Genomic DNA, 22,303 nt, shown 5'->3' with positions numbered 1-22,303 from the left:
TAGGCATGGCTGCAGTTACGTAGCATACGAGATCACATGATAAGAGAATAATCCATCAGTGGTGAAGTGTTACTTTCTCTCCACACACTTGTACAACACACCGCCATGCTTGTTTTCGCTATCACTAGTAATGGAGAACATGCCAGAAGTCTCCAGAAAATCACACAATGTTATAAACAAATTATTATTGCGACTTACGTAGATTATATTGTGATATGTGGTGGGGGAAAAGAATACTGCCACCAAGTATTTCCACTTGGATTGTAAGAGGCGAGAAGAAAGGGACGGGGATTGGGACTAGGCATCGTTCTCCTTGTAGCCCCACAGGGGACATTCCTAAAAGAAAAAACAAAGGCATAAGAGGGTCTGGGAGTTTTCCGACCAGCACCCTAAGGTTTGGGTCTTTTAATGTGCGTGGATGTGGTACAGATGAGAGTAAAAGGGAAGAGATAGATAGTATGTTTGTGAGAAGAAAGATGGATGTGTTGGCTTTGAGTGAAACGAAGTTGAAAGGGAAGGGTGAGTGTAAGTGGGAGGTTATCAGGAGTGAAGAGAGGGCGAGGGAGGGAAGGGGTGGCTATTCTAGTAAGTGAAGAGATAGGTAAACGTGTAGTGGAGTGGAAGGAGGTTTCCTCAAGGATAATGTGGATGAAGGTGAAACTGGAAAAGGAGATGTGGCACTTTGTAAGTGCATATGGGCCTGGCAGTGAGAAGAGTGTAGAAGAAAGAGAGGCCTTTTGGATAGATTTAAATGAATGCATAGAGGATTTAGGGAGAAATGTCAATGTAATAGTACTGGGAGACCTTAATGCTAGGGTAGGAAATGGTCCAATTGATGGAGTGGTTGGACAATGTGGAGTTCCAGGAAAGAATCGTAGTGGAGAGTTGATGGTGGAAATGTGTCTAGAGTTGATGATAGCAAATACAATGTTTCGGAAGAAAGTCAAGCATAAGTACACATGGGAGAGGGTGGTGGATGGAAGGGTGGTAGATAGAGCGTTAATGGATTATGTAGTGGTAAATAGGATTATGATAGGAAGAGTTAAGGATGTACATGTGCTAAGGGGAGAGGGTGGGGGAATATCAGATAATTTTTTGGTGGAAGGTAAGTTGAGAGTGGAGGATAGATGGAGAAAGAGGAAAGGGACAAAAGGTAGGGAGGTGCTTAGAGTGAACTCTTTAAATGAAAAGGAAAAGGAGAAGGTGTACAAGAAGAAGCTGAAGGAGGAGTGGGAGGGAGTGAAGGATAGACTAGAGCTAGGTGTGGAGGAGGAATGGGGATGGTTCAAGGAGGGAGTCACAAAGTGTGCATAGATGGTGTGTGGAACAAGAAGGACAGGAGGAATTAGAAGGAAGGGTAGTGAATGGTGGGATGAGGAAACAAAGAAGGTTGTAGAAGAGAAGAAGCAAGCTTTCACAGATTGGTTACAAAATAGGACGAGGGAGTCATATGAGAGGTACAAAAAAAAAAAAAAAGAGAAGTAAAGCAAAAGGTAAAGGAGGCAAAGAGGAGAGTAGATGTGAAATGGGGGTAAGAGTATGACAAAAAAAATTAAAAGTAATAAAAAAATGTTTTGGAAAGAAATTAAGAGAGGAAGAGGAGGCGAATCAAGTAGAGAAGAAATGGTAAAAGGTGCAGATGGAGAGATGATAATGGAAGAGAAGGCAGTAAGGGGAACATGGGCAGAATATTTTAGGGAGTTGCCAAATGTGAAGGAGGATAGGGAGGGAAAGATAGTTGCAGTGGGAAATGCTAAGAAAATGACTGTGATGAGTGAGGAAAATGGAGGAGAAATAAGGAAGGATGAAGTGAAGTCAGTTGTTATGATGATGAAAGCAGGTAAGGCACCTGGTCTAGATGGATGCCATGCAGAATATCTAAAAAAAAGGAGGTACAGTGATGGTGGACTGGCTGGTGAGGTTATTTAATGTTTGCTGGATAGAGGGTAGAGTGCCGGAGGACTGGAGGAGTGCCTGTATAGTTCCACTTTACAAGGGAAAAGGGGACAAATGTGAATGTAGTAGTTTCAGAGGGATTAGCTTGTTAAGTGTAGTTGGGAAGGCTTATGGGAGGATCTTGATTGAGAGGATTAGGAGAGGAACAGAGGGAGTAATTGGTGAGGAACAGTGTGGATTTAGGACAGGTAGAGGTTGTGTAGATCAGATCTTTGTGGTGAGACAGATATGTGAGAAAGCTATAGGAAAGGGGAAGGATGTTTTTTGGGCTTTTATGGATCTGGAAAAGGCTTACAATAGGGTAGACAGAAAGGCACTGTGGGAGGTTATGCAGATATATGGGATAGGAGGAAAGCTTCTAGGAGCTGTCAAGAGTATTTATGAGAGTAGAGCTTGTGTCAGGATTAAAAATTGAGAGAGTGAGTGGTTTGAGGTAAAGGTGGGACTTCGTCAAGGATGCGTTATGTCACCCGGGCTGTTCAATTTATACATGGATGGGGTAGTGTGAGAGGTAAATGCAAGGGTAGTGGGTCAGGGATTGGAGATGGTTAAAGAAAATGGAGAAAAGTGGGAGGTGAGCCAGCTGTTGTTTGCTGACGACACTGCGCTTGTGGCAGGATCGGAGGAGGGATTGAGGAAGTTGGTGACAGAGTTTGGGGGAGTATGTGATAGAAGAAAGCTAAAGATAAATGTTGGTAAAAGTAAGGTGATGAGATGTACAAGGAGGGGGGGGCAAATCAAATGCCCAAGTTTGAAAGGCTATTAGGAAATGTAAAACAATACTTACAGAATTATTTGTTGTTTTATTCGAATCAGTATACAATGCCGTTTGTATGATCACTTTTTGAAGATGGTGGCCATCTGTAGCGATGCACTGTTGAAGGCGATGTCTGAAATTTTCGGTTGCTCTTCGGCACATCTCAAGGGGTACTGCAGCGATTTCCTCCAAAATTCGCATCTTCAGTTCTTCCAAGTTGTGTGGCCGACTTCTGAACACTTTCTCCTTCAGATATCCCCACAGGAAGAAGTTGCAAATGTTCAAATCAGGTGAGCGTGGGGGCCACTCGACATCACCCCTCCGAGAGACAAGGCGTGCCAATAACATCTGTTGCAATTTGACCGTTGCAACTTGAGTAGTGTTGGCTGTTGCTCCATCTTGTTGGAACCAGATGTCTCCCAGATTTGTTTCGTCACTTAATTCTTCCAATTTCGGTTCAAAAAAGCGTCTTGGTGACCGTTCGACAGCTGCTTTAACTAAGGCCACATTTTCTGGTGTTATTAACGTTTTTGGTCTTCCACTACCCCTAGGTCTTCTTGTGGAACCAGTATCTTCCAATGTTTCAACCCAACGCCTGATTGCCTTGCCATCAGGGATGGGACCATGACGTGGAATGTTGAAGTGCAGGCGGAAGGCGTGCTGGGTGGCGAAGACAGAACGGCCATTTTCGAGATACGTGCGTACTGCAAAGCCGCGATTTTCACCCGACTAAGGCATGGCCGCTATTGAAAACGGCAGGGTTTGGTGGTCACAACGAGACCACACACATGTTACTATCACCACCACAGCCGTTTCACGCGCCTTTCAAAACTCGGGCATTTGATTTGCCCCACCCTGTACAAGGGGTGAAAGTGGCAGTAGACTGGAAGTGAGCATTAAGGGAGAGCGACTGGAGGAAGTGGATAGTTTTAGATACTTGGGTGCACATGTGGCAGGAAAAGGTGGAGTGAAGGTGGAGGTAGAATGTAGATTGAGAGAAGCGAGTAAATGCCTTGGTGGATTAAAGAGTGTAATGAGGAATAGACATTTGTGAATGGATGCTAAGAGGAGACTGTATGAAGGAGTGATTGTGCCAACAGCACTGTATGGGGCAGAAACATAGAACACAAGAGAGGTAGAGAGAAGGAGTTTGAATGGGTTTGAGATGAGGTGTCTGAGAAGTATGATAGAGGTTACTAGGCTAGATAGAGTGAGAAATGAGGAGGTGAGGAGAAGAACAGAGGTGGAAAGGGAATTGGGAGATAGGGTTGATGAAAGAGTACTAGGGTGTTTTGGACACATGGAAAGAATGAGTGAAGAAAGACTAGTAAAAGAGGTATGGAAGGCAGATGTGGAGGGAGTGAACATGAGGGGACGTCCTAGGATGAGATGGATGGATGGGGTGAAGGGGGCTTTGGGGAAGAGGGGAATGTCTGTTGAGGAAGGATGGGAGAGGACAGAAGACGGGTGAATGGAGAATGGTTGTATATGGATGATGTGATGCATGAGGTGGAATGGGTGGGGGGATGGGGGGTGAGGTAGTATGTGTGAGCAAAATTTGACGCAGCCCGAAGGGATTTCTCCCTGTCTTCTCCTTTTATGCATGGGGGGATGGAGAGGGGGGGTCACCGATTTAATGAAGCGGCCTTGCTGTGGATGTGCTGTGTCTTGCGACACTGCTTCTGACCCAGGGCAGTGGACAAGGTGCAGGGATGACCCGTCATCCAGGAGGTGCTAAGATGAGAGGGAGGGTGGAGGGATGTGGAGTGTATTCAGGGATGGAATGGGTGGGAACGATTTTATGCCTTTTCCTTTTTGGCTACCTCCCTTGTAAGGGGGAAAAAGGCTTGGTATATGTATGTATGTATCATGAACACGTGTATGTGTTGTCATTATGTAAACAAAAGAGGTATTTCACATTACTTTGCCCAAAAACATAGTAAAAATTGTGCAATATCTCCGAAACTTCGCTGAGGTGTTGCCAACATATCATGCTATTTTTGTGCTCATTTTCACAATTTTTTGTAATTTTTCATTTTTTACCCTTCTGAAGCGGTACGCCGTCCTAAAAAGAGGAAGAGGAGGTGAATCGAGTAGAGAGGAAAAGGTAAAAGGTGCAGATGAAGAGATGATAATGGAAGAGTGAGAGGAAGGTGGGCAGAGTATTTTAGGGAGTTGCTAAATGTGAAGGAGGATAGGGAGGGAAAGGTAGTTGCAGTGGGAAATGCTAAGAAAATGACCGTGATGAGTGAGGAAAATGGAGGAAAAATAGGGAAAGACGAAGTGAAAACAGCTGTTAAGATGATGAGAGCAGGTAAGGCACCTGGGTTGGATGGATGCCATGCAGAATGTCTGAAGGAAGGAGGTACAGTTATGGTGGACTGGCTGGTGAGGTTATTTAATGTTTGTTTAAGAGAGGGTAGAGTGCCAGAGGACTGGAGGAGTGCCTATATAGTTCCGCTTTACAAGGGAAAAGGGGACAAGTGTGAGTTTAGTAGTTTCAGAGTGGAGTTGTGAAGGCGGAAGGGAAGTTGTGAAGGGAGGATCCTGATTTAGAGGATTAGGAGAGAAACAGAGGGAGTAATTGGTGAGGAACAGTGTGGATTTAGGACAGGTAGAGGTTGTATAGATCAGATTTTTGGGTCGTTAGATATGTGAGAAAGCTCTAGGAAAAGGTAAGGATGTTTTTTTGGCTTTTATGTATCTGGAAAAGGCTTATGACAGGGTAGACAGGAAGGCACTGTGGGAGGTTTTGCAGATATATGGGATAGGAGGAAAGCTTCTAGGAGTTGTCAAGAGTTTTTACGAGAGTAGTAGAGCATGTGTTAGGATTAGAAATGGAGAGGGTGAGTGGTTTGAGGTAAAGGTGGAACTTCGTCAGGGATGTGTTATGTCGCCCTGGCTGTACAATGTATATATGGATGGGGTGGTGCGAGAGGTGAATGCAAGGGTAGTGGGTCAGGGATTGGAGATGGTTAAAGGAAATGGAGAAAAGTGGGAAATAAGTCAGTTGTTGTTTGCTGACAATACTGCACTTGTAGCAGGATCAGAGGAGGGATTGAGGAAGTTAGTGACAGAGTTTGAGGTGTGTGAAAGAAGAAAGCTGAAAATAAATGTGGGTAAAAGTAAGGTGATGAGATGTACAAGGGGAGAGAGTGACAGCAGACTGGAAGTGAGTATTAAGGGAGAGCGACTGGAGGAAGTGGATAGTTTTAGATACTTGTGTGCGAATGTGGCAGGAAAGGGAGGAATGGGGGTGGAGGTAGAATTGAGAGAAGCGAGTAAATGCCTTGGTGGATTAAAAAGTGTATTGATAAATAGGCATTTGGGAATGGATGCTAAGAGGAGGTTATATGAAGGAGTGATTGTGCCAACAGCACTGTACAGGGCAGAAACATGGAACATAAGAGAGGAAGAGAGAAGGAGTTTGAATGTGTTTGAGATGAAATATCTGAGAAGTATGATAGGAATTACTAGGCTAGAGAGAGTGAGAAATGAGGAGGTGAGGAGAACAGGGGTGGAAAGGCAGTTGGGAGATAGTGTTGATGAAAGAGTATTAGGATGTATTGATAAATAGGCATTTGGGAATGGATGCTAAGAGGAGGTTATATGAAGGAGTGATTGTGCCAACAGCACTGTACAGGCCAGAAATATGGAACATAAGAGAGGAAGAGAGAAGGAGTTTGAATGTGTTTTAGATGAAATATCTGAGAAGTATGATAGGAATTACTAGGTTAGAGAGAGTGAGAAATGAGGAGGTGAGGAGAACAGGGGTGGAAAGGGAGTTGGGAGATAGTGTTGATGAAAGAGTATTAGGATGGTTTGGACACATGGAAAGAATGAGTGAAGAAAGATTAGTAAAAGAGGTGTGGAAGGCAGAGGTGGAAGGAGTGAATATGAGGGGGCATCCAAGGATGAGATGGATGGATGGGGTGAAAGGGGCATTATGAAAGACAGGAATGTCTGTTGAGGAAGGACAGGGAGAGGACAGAAGACAGGGGTGAATGGAGAAGGGTTGTGTATGGATGATGGTGTGATGCATGAGGGGGAGTGGGTGGGTGTGGGGGTTGAGGGAGTATGTATGAGAATGATTTGACGCAGCCCGAAGGGATTTCGCCCCGTCTTCTTTTCTGCATGGAAGGACGGAGAGGGGGGGTTGCTGAATTAATGAAGCGGCCTTGCTGTGGATGTGCTGTGTCGTGTGACACTGCTTCTGACCCAGGGCAGTGGACAGGATGGAGGGATGACTCGTCATCCAGGAGGTGCCAAGATAAGAGGGAGGGTGGAGGGGAGTGGAGTATGTGGGGGATGAAATGGGTGGGAGTGGTTTCTATGCCATTTTCTTTTTGGCTACCTCCCGTTGAAGGGGGGGGGGGAAACCTTTGGTATATGTATATATGTATGTTTTGACTCGGTCAACCCCCACCTACCCCAACAAGGCGGTCAAAGGTTCTTTAGTATGTATGTTTACATATGGTTGTCTTTAATTTTCTCCCATGACCTTATGGTGCCCTCATGTCCAAGACCAAGAGATCGCTGTCAGTTTGATCTACTCCCATGAATGACTTGAACATGAATAGGAGATCATGAAGCGAAACAATTCCTAGATGTGGTGCAGGACAATTTCCTAAAACAAATGATTACCGATCCTACGAGGGGACAAAATACCCTGGACTTAATTCTAACAAATAATGAGCACCAAATTAGCAGCATAATAGTGGGCGATAGTCTAGGCTTTAGCGATCATCAAGAAATAAGATTTAATATTATTTGGGAAAAAATAAAAAGTACAAATAACGTTCAAGTACCAGACTTCAGGAAAGCAAACTTTGACAATATAAAAACCTATTTGAAATTGAATACGAAAAACAATCCGGACGTTTCAAACATTCTTGATTCTCGTTGCGGGGCTGATAGTCAGAAGTGGGGCAAGGAGGATACGCGTACCTTGGGTCAGGTCTGGGTCAAAGAGAGAAATACGCTTACCTTAGGTCAGGTCTGGGTCAAAGAGAGTGATGCACGTGCCTTGGGTCAGGTCGATTCGGGGCGACGGCCCAAAAATCAGGTCAGTACTTTGGATGAGATGTATAGCAATCTGGCAGATCTAATTATTAATGCACAAAACACATTTATCCCCCTAAAGTCAATACGAAAAAATAGTAATACTCCCAAATGGATGACGGACAGATTGAAACATGAGATCGGAATTAAAAGAGGACTTTACGTAAAAATAAAAAACGGGGAATCACACCTTAGATCAAGATATAACGAAATGGCAAAGCTGGTTAAAAGGAATACACGTTCAGCGAAACGTAATTATGAAATCAAGGTTGCCAGTCAAGCAAAATCCAACCCAAAGGGTTTCTTTCACCTCTATAGAACAAAAAATAAAGAAAGAATAGGACCAATTAAAAACGACGAAAATGTCATGATAGAATCGGAAGAAAAAATGAGTGAGGAGTTTAACAATTATTTTCTATCGGTGTTTACTAATGAGAGGTTAGATAAAGTACCTGACTGCGATCCGATTTTCAGAGGGGATGAAGAAAATAGCCTAACTAATATCAGCATTAGTAAAGAAGAAGTTATCAAGCAGATTGACAGACTTAAAGCTACAAAATCTCCGGGTCCGGACAAAATTTTTCCAAGAATGCTTAAAGAGTGTAAATTTGAAATCTGCGACCAGTTAACTGAAATATTCAATAAATCGGTAGACACTGGTTCTGTTCCAACTGCTTGGAGGCAGGCAAACGTTGTTCCTGTTTTTAAGAAGGGAGATAGATCGACCATATGCAACTACAGGCCAATCAGTTTGACATCGGTTATAGGAAAAATGCTTGAATCAATAATAGTAAATAGACTCAGAGAACACATTGAAGGGCATAATTTAATTCGTGATTCACAGCATGGTTTCTCCAAAGGTAAGTCATGCGTGACTAATCTTCTATCCTTTTACACTAAGGTATATAAGGCGTCAGACAACAATGAAAATTACGATGTTATTTACCTTGACTTTAGCAAAGCGTTCGACAAAGTGCCACACCAGAGACTACTAAATAAAATCAAAGCCCATGGCATAGGAGGAAAAGTGTTAGAATGGATTAGAGCTTGGATTAGTAACAGAAAACAGCGGGTCACCATAAATGGAATAAAATCTAGGTGGGGCAATGTTACTAGCGGGGTCCCCCAGGGCTCGGTTTTGGGTCCCTTATTGTTCATTATGTATATAAACGACTTAGACGATGGGTTAAATAGTGATGTTAGTAAGTTTGCGGACGACACTAAAATAGGACGCCTAATTAGGTCAGGAGAAGACGCCCAGATTCTGCAGGATGATCTTAATAAACTGTTAACATGGTCGGTGAAATGGCAAATGAACTTCAATATCTCTAAATGTAGCGTGTTAAACGTAGGGCTACACAACCCCGAAAATAGATACAACTTAGATGACACGTTTTTAGAAAAATCTGAGTGCGAGAGGGACTTGGGAGTTCTGGTGAGTCCGGACCTTAAAACCAGGAAGCAGTGCATTAGCGCCAGAAATAAAGCAAACAGAGCATTAAGCTTCATTGCTAGGACGGTAACAAATAGAAGTGCAGAGGTAATTATTAAACTCTATCTAGCGATAGTTAGACCCATCCTTGACTATGCGGTACAGTTTTGGTCCCCGTCCTACAAAATGGACATAAATTCACTAGAATCAGTACAGAGAAGAATGACCAAAATGATACAAGGACTCGGAAATTTGCCTTACGAAGAGAGGCTTAGGCACCTAAACTTACACTCTCTGGAAAGACGCAGAGTGCGGGGTGATCTAATAGAAGTGTTCAAGTGGATCAAAGGCTATAACAAGGGTGATGCAAACAAGGTCATCATAATAAAACAACAGGGCAGGACTCGCAGTAATGGGTATAAACTGGACAAATTTAGATTTAAGAAGGAAATAGGCAAGAATTGGTTTACAAATAGGGTGGTCGATGAATGGAATAAACTTAGTAACCACGTAGTAAGCGCTGAAACTATCAGTTGTTTTAAAAAACGATTAGACAACTTTATGGATGGGGACGACAGGTGGTGATGGATACGGAGCTGCCTAGTGTAGGCCTTATGGTCTTTTGCAATCTCCTTTATTTCTTATGTTCTTATGTTCTTATGACTGTCAAGTCACCTCTCACTTCTCTCTCTGTGATGGCAGGTCCAGGGCATTCCACCTCCACATTTGACCTGCAAGGCTGGGAGCCAATTTGGTCACTGCTCTGTTCGTTTGATCTTGTTTATATCTTTCACTTTGTGTGGAGAGGGGTGGCTAAATGGTTTTATTTGTTTCTATCACCTTTATAATTTGGAAATGGCCTTTGGTACATGTATATGGTGTCATTTAAATCATTGCAATATCTTTCTCATTCCTTGTTTTAAGTAAATCAGTAGTGAAAACATTTCCACATCAGGAAAGATCAGGACAATTCTTACATCTCAAATCTGTCCCTTACAGGAAGAGCAGTTTGTAATGCGGGTTGAAGTGCGAGTCAAATTGCCGGATGAACTTAAGCCTGCGCTAGTTGATGACTGGGACCTGATCAACCGACAGAGAAAGCTTCCTAACTTACCAGCAAGAGTAACAGTGGATTCAATTTTAGCAGATTACATTCATGCCAAGACAAATAACAAAAATAATACTCCTAACAAGTGAGTAGCCTGTGCTGAACCCTAGAACTGATGTGTGTGTGTGTGTGTGTATATATATATATATATATATATATATATATATATATATATATTATATATATATATATATTATATATATATATATGTTGTATCTCCACCTAGTTGAATTTAGAGGGTCATACTTCTCATATGTATACCTCGTATTTACTCATTGCAGGGATGGTAGGTGCTTAGAGTAAGCTGCTTAAATGAGAAGGAAAAGAAGAAGAGTGGGAGGAGGTGAAGGATAGAGTAGAGGTAGGAATAAAGGAGGAATGGGGGTATTCCAAGGAGGGAGTAACAAGGTGTGCAAAGATGGAGTGTGGAACAAGGAGGATGGAAAGTAATAGAAGGAAGGGTAGTGAGTGGTAGGATGATAAAGCAAAGAAAGTTGTAGAAGAGAAGAAACAAGCATTCATGGATTGGTTGCAAAATAGGATGAGAGAAACTTGTGAAAGGTACAAAGGAAAGAGAAGTAAAACAAGATAAAGGAGGCAAAAAGGAGAGCAGATGTAAAAGGTACAGATGGAGAGAGGATAATGGAAAAGGCAGTGGTAAGAGGAAGATGGGTAGAGTACTTTAGGGAGGGAACGGTGGTTGCAGTGGGAGGTGCTAAGATTATGGCAGTGATGGATGAGGAAAATGGGGGAGAAATTTGAAAAGATGAGGTGAAAGCAGGTATTAAAATGATGAGAGCAGGTGAGGCACCTAGGTTAGATGGGTGTTATGCAGAGTGAAAAAAGGAAGTACATTGATGGTGGATTGGCTGGTGAGGTTGTTTAATGTCTATCTAAAGGAGGGTAGAATGCTGGAGGACTGGAGGAGTGCCTGTATATTTCTGCTTTACAAGGGAAAAGGGGACAAATGTGAGTAGTAGTTTCAGAGGGTTCAGTTTGTTGAATGTAATTGGGAAGGCTTTTGGGAGGGTTTTGATTGAGAGGATTAGGTGAAGAATAGATGGATTAATTGGTGACACAGTGGGTTTAGGAAAGGTAGGGTTGTGTGGATAAAATTGTTGTGCTAATACAAATATGTAAGAAAGCTTTAGCTAAAGATCTGTTTTATGTCTCTATACACAAGGGAGGTAGTTAAAGTCAAAGGCATAAATCCACTCCCACCCATTTTATCCCCACATACTCCACTCCCATTCACCACCTCCCTCTTTTCTTGGGTCCCTCCATGACAGGCCATCCCTACACCTCATCCACTCCCCTTGGTTGGAAGCAATGCAGCAAAACACAGCACATCCACAGCTATGCTGCTTCATTTAATTGGTGACCCCCCTTTTCATTCACTCATGCATAAAAAGAAAAGACAGGGAAAATCCCTTCAGGCTGTGTCAAAATATTATTCACACATATTCCCTAACCCCCAAGCAGAGGGGTTAGGGAATATGCCCCTTTCATCCCATCCATCCATCTTATCCATGGATGCCCCCTCATGTTCACTTCTTCCACCTCTGCCTTCCACACTTCTTTTACCAATTTTTCTTCACTCATTCTTTCCATTTGTCCAGACCATCCCAATACTCTTTCATCCTTTTCCACTTCACTCTCCTCCTCACCTCCTCTCACTCTATCCAGCCTAGTAACCCCTACCATACTTCTCAGACATTTTATCTCAAACACATTTAAACTCCTCTATTCCTATCTTATGTTCCATGTTTCTGCACCATACAGTGCTATCGGCACAATCACCCTTTCATACAATCTCCTCTTAATATCCATTCCCAAATGTCTTTTTCTCATTATACTTTTTAATCTCTCAAGACATTAACTTGCTTCTTTCAATCTACATTCTACCTCCACCTCCACCTCCACTACTCCCTTTCCCACCACATGTGACCCAAATATCTAAAGCTATCCACTTCTTCTAGTCTCTCTTCTTTAATATTTACTTTCAAATTGCTACCATCCTCTCCTCTCATCACCTTACTTTTACCACATCTTCAACTTTCTCCTCTCGCACACCTTCCCAAACTATGTCATTAACTTCTTTAAACCCCTCTGATCCTGCCACTAGCACAGTGTCATCAGCAAACAACAACTGGCTTACCTCTCACTTTTCTCTATTTTCTTTAACCATTTCCAATCCCATCCATTACCCTTACATTTACTTCCCACACCACACCATGTACATATTGAACAGCCACGGTGATATGACACATCCCTGGCGAAGTCTTACTTTTACCTTAAACCACTTACTCTTTCCATATCTAATTCTAACTTGGGCTCTACTATTGTAAAAACTCTTGACTGTCCTTAACAGCTTTCCTCCTATCCCATATATCTGCAGTACTTGCCACAGTGCCCTCATGTCTACCCTGTCATAAGCCTTTTCTAGATCCATAAAGGCTAGACACTAACCATACCCTGTCTGAGGTATTGTGAGGTTAAAATCTGCTCAGTAGCATGCAACTGATACTGTAGGGTCTATATAGGGTGCCCGTATGGACCAGAGCCACACATCACTTTGTCTGTGATAGAAGAAATCTCTATAGAGAAATGATGCTACTTTATTATATTGCAACTGTCCCTCTGTTATGCTGCCCTTCCACTTGTAATACTGTCCTGTACCACTTCTCTGAATGTACACTCCCTTTTTTACTGAACCCTGTGGTAGGGGAGAAAGAAAAAAGTCACTGAGTTTGGGAGGAGTTTTCCAACCAAAACCCTAAAGTTTGGGTCTTTTAATGTGCCTGGGTGTGGTACAGATGAGAGTAAAAGGGAAGGGATAGGCAGTATGTTTGTGAGAAGATGGATATGTTGGCATTGAGTGAAACTAAGTTGATAAGGAAGAGCAAATTTGAGTTTGAGAGTGTAGTTATGAGGGTGTCAGGAGTGAAGAGAGGTGAGGGAGAGAAGGGTTGGCTATATTAGTAAGTGAAAAGATAGGTAAATGTGTGATGAGTGGAAGGAGATTTCAAAGTTAATATGGATGAAGGTGAAACTGAGAAGGGAAATGTGGGTTTTTGTAAGTGCACATGTGCTTGGTAGTGAGATTAGAGGAAAGGGAGGCATTTTGGATAGATTTAAATAAATGCATCGAGAGTTTTGGGAGGAATGTCAATAAAGTGGTATTGGGAAATCTCAGTGCTAGAGTAGGAGATGAACCAATAGACAGAGTTCTCTCCTCTAATGGTCTATCTATATCAAATGGCTTCTTTCCCTCACAAGGGAGGTAGACAGCCACTCTCCACCCATTCCAATGTTTTCTAATGTTGGTAGCCCCATAATTCTTGCTCTCTCCTTATATGATTTATTAGCAAGACTTGGAACTGTTTTAGTTGGTGCTGTCTTAAGTTTTCTTGATATTGTTTATATTATTATACTTGATTGACCATACCACTACAATATATTCCAATCTTAGGCAAACCAGGTTTATAATCTTAATGTTTTTGTTCATATAGAGCAATGGTACTATTATGTTCTTCAGTATATTATAAGTTTCTTCAGTGATCCTTTTACCATGGTCTTAGATAACATGTTGGTCTCATGATGAACAGCTATTACCCTCCAGGATGAGAGCTCAAAGATCATATATTGCCAGATGTGTGGTTAATGCTGAAACCTTACAAACACAGGCTTATCCAACTTGTTTCTGTATTGTGTGTATGCATGTCATGTGAGAGAAGGAGAGAAAGAGAGAGAAAAGGAGTTTGTGTATGGTGTGTGTCATGTCATGGATGCAAAGAGGAGGTTGTATGAAGGTTGTGCCAACAACACTGTATGGGGCAGAGACTTGGAAATTTAGAGAGGCAGAGAAAAGTTTGAATGTATTCGAGAAGTATGGTAAGGGTTACAAAGTTGGATAGAGTGAGAAACAGAGGTGAGGAGGAGTGCTGTGGTGGAAAAGAAGATGGCTGATAGGGCTGATGAAAGAACATAGGGATGGTTTGGACACATGGAAAGAATGAATGAAGAAAGGTTATTAAATGGTGTGGAAGGCAGAGGTAGATGGAGTGAACTTGAGGGGATGACTGAAAATGAGATGGGTAGGGTGAAGAGGGCATTGAGCAAGAGGGGAATGTCTTTTGAATAAAGAAGGGAAAAGGCAGGAGATAGGGTGAGTGGAAAATGGCTGTGTATAGATGATACTGTGATGCAAGGGAATGGTTATGTGTGAATGACATTTTGATGCAGCTTGAAGGGATTTCTCCCTGTTTTATCTCTTTCTGCAGGAGGGAACAGAGGGAAAGTTACTGATGAAGTGAAGAGGCCTTGTTTCTGATCTAGGACAGTGGGCAGGATACAGGGATGATCCATCATCCATGAGGAGCTAAGATAAGAGGGAGGGAAAGGATGGTGGATGGGAGTGGGTACAGTCGGCGCCACAGGTATTGGTGCGATGCTTTTTTTTTTCATCTGTAGCACTAAATCAAGTGCAATACTAACATATATGTAGAACCTACCAGCCTCTAATACTTTGTGGGTAGTCCTTTCCTTTTCAGACAGCTCTCAAGGCGTCGAGGAACAGATTCAGCCAGTCTTTGGAGCATTGAGGGTTCTAAGTTGTCCCAAATGTCCTTAATCTCCTTCACAAGCTTTTCCACAGTTGCTGTGTTACGTCCTCGTAGTCTTCGTTTTATCAGTGCCCACACATTTTCAATTGGATTGAAATCTGGACTATTACCAGGCCAATTGTTTATGTAATCCACTCCTACAAATTCAAGCCATTCTTTGACTAGTTTCTGTGTGCAGGGGCAGCATCCTGCATGAACACCTCACTCTTACAGGCATCAAAGCAATTCTCGAGATGGTCACACAACAGTTCCAAATATGATTCCTTGTTCACTGTTGTGTTTTTAGGTAATATAACTAACTTGCCCACACCATAGTACCCAAACGCACCCCATACCATGACACTATCAGGGTGCTTGACTCTCCCCTGTGTGTACTTGCGATGGTACGCATCCGCACCCGGACGGAGCCTAACCTTACCTCCTCGATTCCCAGTAACATTAAATGTAGCCTCATCAATCCACAAAACCTTCTTCCACTTTTCATTGTCCCAATTCAGATATTTCTTACAAAATTTCACATGATTGTGTTTCTGTTTCTTCGTCAGAAGAGGCGGCGTTGTATTGTCCTAACAGACGCATCTTGCAGGAGTTTTGGATTTTTTTCTTTCAATTCTTTAGCTGTTATCCTTGGTTCAGCTTCCACCTGTCTTTGGATAACCTTCAGAGTCCTTTTTGATGTCTTTTTAGCTGGTCCAGTCCTCTTGACTTGGAGTGGGGGATAATCACCTCCCGCTGTCTTGCATTTCTTTGTCCATCTCTGGACACTGCGCAATGATACTCTGGTCTGGATTGATATATCCTTGTTAGACTTTCCTGCCTTATAAAGTGAGCTTATTGCTGCAATTTTCTCCCTTGTGAGCTCTGTGCCTTGTGGTATTATTACAAAAATCCCACAAAAAACACAGCACGTCAGAGCGGAAAAAAGCAATTGATGCGGTCACGACTAATCACAAAAAGCAACCGAGTTATTCAATAGCCAACTGAGATCTTTATTGTCTGCATGTAGGACTTAAAGCTCCGCGTACTCTACCATGTGCTTTCGCGCCAATACCAGTGTCGATTTTCTTAAGTGTATAATGGGGGTCCTTAACCCCTTCCATACGGTGCCGCACACGTAGGCGTCATGGGGAGCGAGTGTATTCGCGAGGCTGCCATATCGGCATCTTGGTTATATTTATTGTAGTCGCCCCTGTGTTTTTACATTCTCTAAAATGTGCCCTGAATCCCATTCTCTGTGGTATTCAAAATTCGCGGGTGAAAGAGAGAACGATCGATATAAGCGGTGACTATATTTTATGATGCGAGTATTATTACGACACGTCGTGCGGCTGGCATTGGCTGCTGCCACTGAGATCTAAGTCCATGACGCCTACGTGTGCGGCACCGTATGGAAGGGGTTAATAATTTGTCATGGGTATTGGCGCACATTTTTCGCGCCAATACCCGTGGCGTCGACTGTATATACCTTTTGACTTAGCAACCTCCCTTGGAAGGGGGAAAAAAACCCTTGGTATATATATAGTGTGTGTGTGTGTGTATGTGTACCATGTGTCATGTATGTATGCATATACTGTTTGTGTATATGTAATATGGATTTATATATGCTGTGTGAGAAGAGACACACAAAAGGAAAGAAAAAGAAATTTGTGTGTGTTTCTGGTGAAAAAATTTCCAGTCATTATTACCAAGTCTCACTTCTGCTTTTGTAATTAAATCATTAACCATTCTATAAAGGAGTGATAGCATATTTTTAATTACTGTCATTTCCATTTCCTTCCATTTCTTCACATATAAGTTCATTTTCCATTCATAGATCCACTCATATGCCCTATCCAGATCTTGTATTGAGATACAATCCTCTATATTCCTTACTATCCACATTATATTTGTATCATCAGGAAATAGTTACCATAACTGGTCAAATGGCCCATCATGTTGTTAATAAAAAAAATTACTGGTGCTGATCCTGCAGGAGTCCACTAGTAACTTCTCTCCATCCAGACATCTTATCCTCATTGATCTGTTCTTCAGAAATTCTTTCACCCATTCCAGCAAATTCCTCTTAAAACTTGATATATTTTCCAGCTTCTATAAACATTTCTGGGTAGGTAATTTATCAAAAGTTTTCTCTAGGTACAAGTAAATACAATCCACCCAACCCTCTATCTTTTGGAGGGCAGTCATTACTCTTGAGTAAAAATTCAACAAATTGCAAACACATGATTTTCTTTGAAGCCAAATTGGTTTCAAGATATTTTCTTCTGAATACTTCGACCATCTGTCTTTCATCTTTCACAATTCCTTCACATGCTAAAAGTACCTTACTCCATAAAAGCAGAGTAGCTATCCAAGGCACAGGCATACAGATGCACCCACACACACACACACACACTGGAAAAAGGCCAACATTGTACCAATATATAAAGGAGGTAACAAGGAAGACCCAACAAATTACAGACCAATTTCCCTTACAAGTACTATAGCCAAAATTTGTGAAAAAGCTATCAAAAACAGATGGACAAAACATCTGGAAGAGAACAACATACTAAACCTGAGAGAATTTGGATTCAGACAGGGAAAATCAGGTGCCACAAATCCGATCTGCGTTTACTCAAGACTATTAGAATACAGAAAAGGGACGGATGGGCTGATTATGCTTTCTAAGATCTACAAAAAGCTTTTGATAAAGTACCACATATATAACAATTAGGAAAATAAAAACCATAGAAGGGGTACAAGGTAAACTACTGGAATGGATGGAGGATTTCTTGCATGGAAGAAAAATGAGAGTAGTGCTCAGAGATAAAGGTTCTACTTGGGAAGAGGTGATTAGTGGAGTTCCACAGGGATCGGTACCAGCTCCAATAAGGTTTGCTATTTATGTGAACGACATGGATGAGGGTCTGGACAGTTACATGAACTTCTTAGCTGATAATGCTGAATTGTTGAGAAAAATGAGCACTGAAATAGACTGAGTTGCTGCAGAGAGATCTGAACAAAATTTGGGAATGGAGTTGGAAGTGGGAAGTGGACTTCAATATCAAGAAATGTAGTATAATGGAATTTGGAAAAAGTAAAAACAGGATATCAGGGCAATATAAAATTGGTGAAAAGGATGAGAAAGTAGGATTTGAAAAAGACGTGGAAGTAATCATCATAAAGGACATGTCCCCTGATAAACAGATAAACAAAATTGTCGGAGAACCCTACAACTTGCTGAGGGCAATAAAAGTGGCATTTACTTACTTGGATGAAGAAATGAAGAAAATAGTAGTCACACTGATAAGACCAAGACGTATGCAGCAACACTATGGTCACATAGTATAAAAAAGAATATTAGGAAAATTGAACGAATTCAAAGAGCAACTACAAAGATGGCCCCAACACTTTCAGAACTGTCATATGAAGACTCAAAACTAGAGTTACTGACCCTGGAATAAGAAGAGAAAGAGGAGACTTTGAACATCTATAGAATCATGAGAAGTACTGAAGTCCTTGATAGAGAAGGCTTACTAAAATGAGATATGAGAAATACAAGAGGACATGGAAAGAAACTGAAAAAGGACAGTCATAGAAAAGACCTGAAAAAGAACAGCTTTCCCTAAAAAGTGGTGGATGTACGGAACAAAGTGGATGAAATGATAGTGTGTGCAAAAACCATACACGAATTTAAGAACAATTTAGATGCTGAGAGATACAGAGATGGGACACCACAAGCATACCCCCTTTTCTGTAAAATACAACTAGGTAAATACACACACACATATGCATGAATAGGTCATGGGAGTAAATTAAATTAAGAGAGACCACATGTCTAAAGGTGAAGAAATACATTTTTCCATATAGATGCATAAATAAGTGGAATAGCTTACGTGATATAGTCCAAGCCCAAGCAATACACGAGTTCAAATTTAGATATGATAATTGGAAATCAAGGATATAGATAAAGTTGGAACTGTACATGAACTTGAGTCTAGGTATGTTAGAAAATTAGAGAATAGGAGAGGGCCCAGTGTGCATTGTTCCTTTCCTGTATACTACAATTAGGTAAATCCACACACACGCACATACACCTACCTCACCCATCCCACACCCATCCAATACTTATTTGGTCTTAACTTCTTTTGAATGAAGGGTCGTCACTGTCCCAAGCCCACTGCTCAAGTCAGAATCAATGCAGCAAGACACAGCACATTCACAGCAAAGCCTAATCGCTGAAGGTGGTTTACACCATTATTTCATCCTTTCAAGAATACATACAGACAAGGAGAAATCTCTATGGGCTATTTCAATTTATCATTCATTCACAACAACTCTTCACTCGCACATATATCTTGCCTGCTTCCCTCCCTATTGCATATACATTCCTCTTGTACCCATGACCCCCTTCACCCCACCTATCCATTCCAAGTCCACTCCACTCACCTCTAATCCCCCCCCCATCATACACACTCCCTCTGCCAATTCATCTTCACTCATTCCTTCCATAAGCCCAAATCATCCCAGAATTCCCTGATTGACCCTTTCTGATTATACCTCATCACACTTTCAGTGTGATAAAGTATAATCTCATTGTTAAAGTGTGTGTGTGTGTGGGGGGGAGGATTGATGTTATGGGGCAAAATTGGGGAGGGTTTTCCTCTCCCATGCCTAACTACCTCACTGTGCAGGTGATGGCTATTGGTGGGAGAGATATTAGTGAAATGCTCTAGAAATATTGTGAAAATCAGTTGTACTTGCAGAATAGTGTCTGGAAAGAGAAAAATGTGTCTAGAAAGAGAGTTGATCATAGCAAATACAGTGCTTCGGAAGAAAGTCAAGCATAAGTACACATGGGAGAGGGTGGTGGATGGAAGGGTGGTAGATAGAGCATTAATGGACTATGTAGTGGTAGATAGGAATATAATAGGAAGAGTTAACCCCTTCACTACGGGCCAAAATCTCGCGGGCAGCATTAGCTGCCAGACGTACAATGTCTCGTCATAATACTCGCATCATAAAAAATAGTCACTGCTTATATCGATCGTTCTCTCTTTCACCCGTGAATTTTGATAACCATAGAAAATGTGATGAAGACAGTTTAGAGAGTATGTCATTATGCAGGGGCAACTACAATAAATATAATCAAGACGCCGATATGGCAGCCTCGCGTATCCACTTGCTCCTCATGCCGCCTACGTAGGCGGCACCGTATGGAAGGGGTTAAGGATGTACATGTGCTGAGGGAAGAGTGTGGGCGAATATCAGATCATTTTTTGGTGGAAGGTAAGTTGAGAGTGGAGGATAGATGGAGAAAGAGGAAAAGGACAAAAGGTAGGGAGGTGCTCAGAGTGAACTCTTTAAATGAAAAGGAAAAGGAGGAGTACAAGAAGAAGCTGAGAGAGGAGTGGGAGGGAGTGAAGGATAGAGTAGAGCTAGGAGTGGAGGAGGAATGGGGATGGTTCAAGGAGGGAATCACAGAGTGTGCATAGATGTTGTGTGGAACAAGAAGGACAGGAGGAAACAGAAGGAGGGGTAGTGAATGTTTGGAAAAGGAAACAAAGAAGGTTGTAGAAGAGAAGTGAGCTTTCACAGATTGGTTACAAAATAGGACGAGGGAGTCATATGAGAGGTACAAAGAAAAGAAAAGAGAAGTAAAGCAAAAGGTAAAGGAGGCAAAGAGGAGAGTAGATGTGAAATGGGGTAAGAGTATGACAGAAAATTTTGAAAGTAATAAAAAGATGTTTTGGAAAGAAAGTAAGAGAGGAAGAGGTGGCGAATCAAGTAGAGAAGAAAAGGTAAAAGGTGTAGATGGAGAGTTGATAATGGAAGAGAAGGCAGTAAGGAGAAGATGGGCAGAATATTTTAGGGAGTTGCTTAATGCAAAGGAGGATAGGGAGGGGAAGATAGTTGCAGTGGGAAATGCTAAGAAAATGACCGTGATGAGTGAGGAAAATGGAGGAGAAATAAGGAAGGATGAAATGAAGGCAGTTGTTAAGATGATGAAAGCAGGTAAGGCACCTGGTCTAGATGGATGCCATGCAGAATGTCTAAAAAAGGAGGTACAGTGATGGTGGACTGGCTGGTGAGGTTATTTAATGTTTACTGGAGAGAGGGTAGAGTGCCGGAGGACTGGAGGAGTACATGTATAGTTCCACTTTACAGGGAAAAGGGAACAAGTGTGAGTGTAATAGTTTCAGAGGGATTAGCTTGTTAAGTGTAGTTGGGAAGGCTTATGGAAGGATCTTGATTGAGAGGATTAGGAGAGGAACAGAGGGAGTAATTGGTGAGGAACAGTGTGGATTTAGGATGGGTAGAGGTTGTGTAGATCAGATTTTTTGGTAAGACAGATATGCGAGAAAACTATAGGAAAGGGGAAGGATGCTTTTTGGGCTTTTATGGATCTGGAAAAGGCTTATGACAGGGTAGACAGAAAGGCACTGTGGGAGGTTTTGTGGATATACGGGATAGGAGGAAAGCTTCTAGGAGCTGTCAAGAGTTTTTACGAGAGTAGTAGAGCATGTTTCAGGATAAGAAATGGAGAGAGTGAGTGGTTCGAGGTAAAGGTGGGACTTCGTCAAGGATGCGTTATGTCGCCCTGGCTGTTCAACTTGTACATGGATGGGGTGGTGCGAGAGGTAAATGCAAGGGTGGTGGGTCAGGGATTGGAGATGGTTAAAGAAAATGGAGAAGAGTGGGAGGTGAGCCAGCTGTTGTTTGCGGATGACACTGCGCTTGTGGCAGGATCGGAGGAGGGATTGAGGAAGTTGGTGACAGAGTTTGGGAGAGTGTGTGAAAGAAGAAAACTGAAGATAAATGTGGGTAAATGTAAGGTGATGAGATGTACAAGGGGTGAAAATGGCAGCAGACTTGAAGTGAGCATAAAGGGAGAGTGACTGGAGGAAGTGGATAGTTTTAGATACTTGGGTGCAAATGTGGCAGGAAAAGGTGGAGTGAAGGTGGAGGTAGAATGTAGATTGAGAGAAGCAAGTAAATGCCTTGGTGGATTAAAAAGTGCAATGAGGAATAGACATTTGGGAATGGATGCTAAGAGGAGACTGTATGAAGGAGTAATTGTGCCAACAGCACTGTATGGAGCAGAAACATGGAACATAAGAGAGGAAGAGAGAAGGAGTTTGAATGTGTTTGAGATGAGGTGTCTGAGAAGTATGATGGGGGTTACTAGGCTAGATAGAGTGAGAAATGAGGAGGTGAGGAGGAGAACAGGGGTGGAAAGGGAATTGGGAGATAGGGTTGATGAAAGAGTATTAGGATGGTTTGGACACATGGAAAGAATGAATGAAGAAAGACTAGTAAAAGAGGTATGGAAGGCAGCAGATGTGGAGGGAGTGAACATGAGTGGACGTCCTAGGATGAAATGGATG

General features: G+C 42.1%; 2 protein-coding genes across 3 annotated transcripts in view; one reads left to right on the top strand and one right to left on the bottom strand.

Annotated features, from left to right (window-relative positions):
• Positions 1-22,303, top strand: part of MRG15 (mortality factor 4-like) — a 74,838-nt gene that overhangs the window by 38,111 nt on the left and 14,424 nt on the right. For both annotated transcript variants that reach the window (XM_076207942.1, XM_076207941.1), the window contains exon 5: positions 10,206-10,399. In XM_076207942.1, the coding sequence (XP_076064057.1) occupies positions 10,206-10,399 (194 nt within the window). The remainder of the gene's footprint in view (positions 1-10,205; positions 10,400-22,303) is intronic.
• The window catches only part of LOC143038570 (uncharacterized), a 50,558-nt gene that overhangs the window by 24,556 nt on the left and 3,699 nt on the right, over positions 1-22,303 (bottom strand). The window lies entirely within an intron of this gene.

Source organism: Oratosquilla oratoria, chromosome 24 (genome assembly GCF_046742065.1).
Source record: "Oratosquilla oratoria isolate Oo_2021 chromosome 24, ASM4674206v1, whole genome shotgun sequence".
Taxonomy (NCBI): domain Eukaryota; kingdom Metazoa; phylum Arthropoda; class Malacostraca; order Stomatopoda; family Squillidae; genus Oratosquilla; species Oratosquilla oratoria.
The sequence above is the reverse complement of the archived record's forward strand: the minus strand, read 5'-3'. Positions and strand labels throughout refer to the sequence as shown.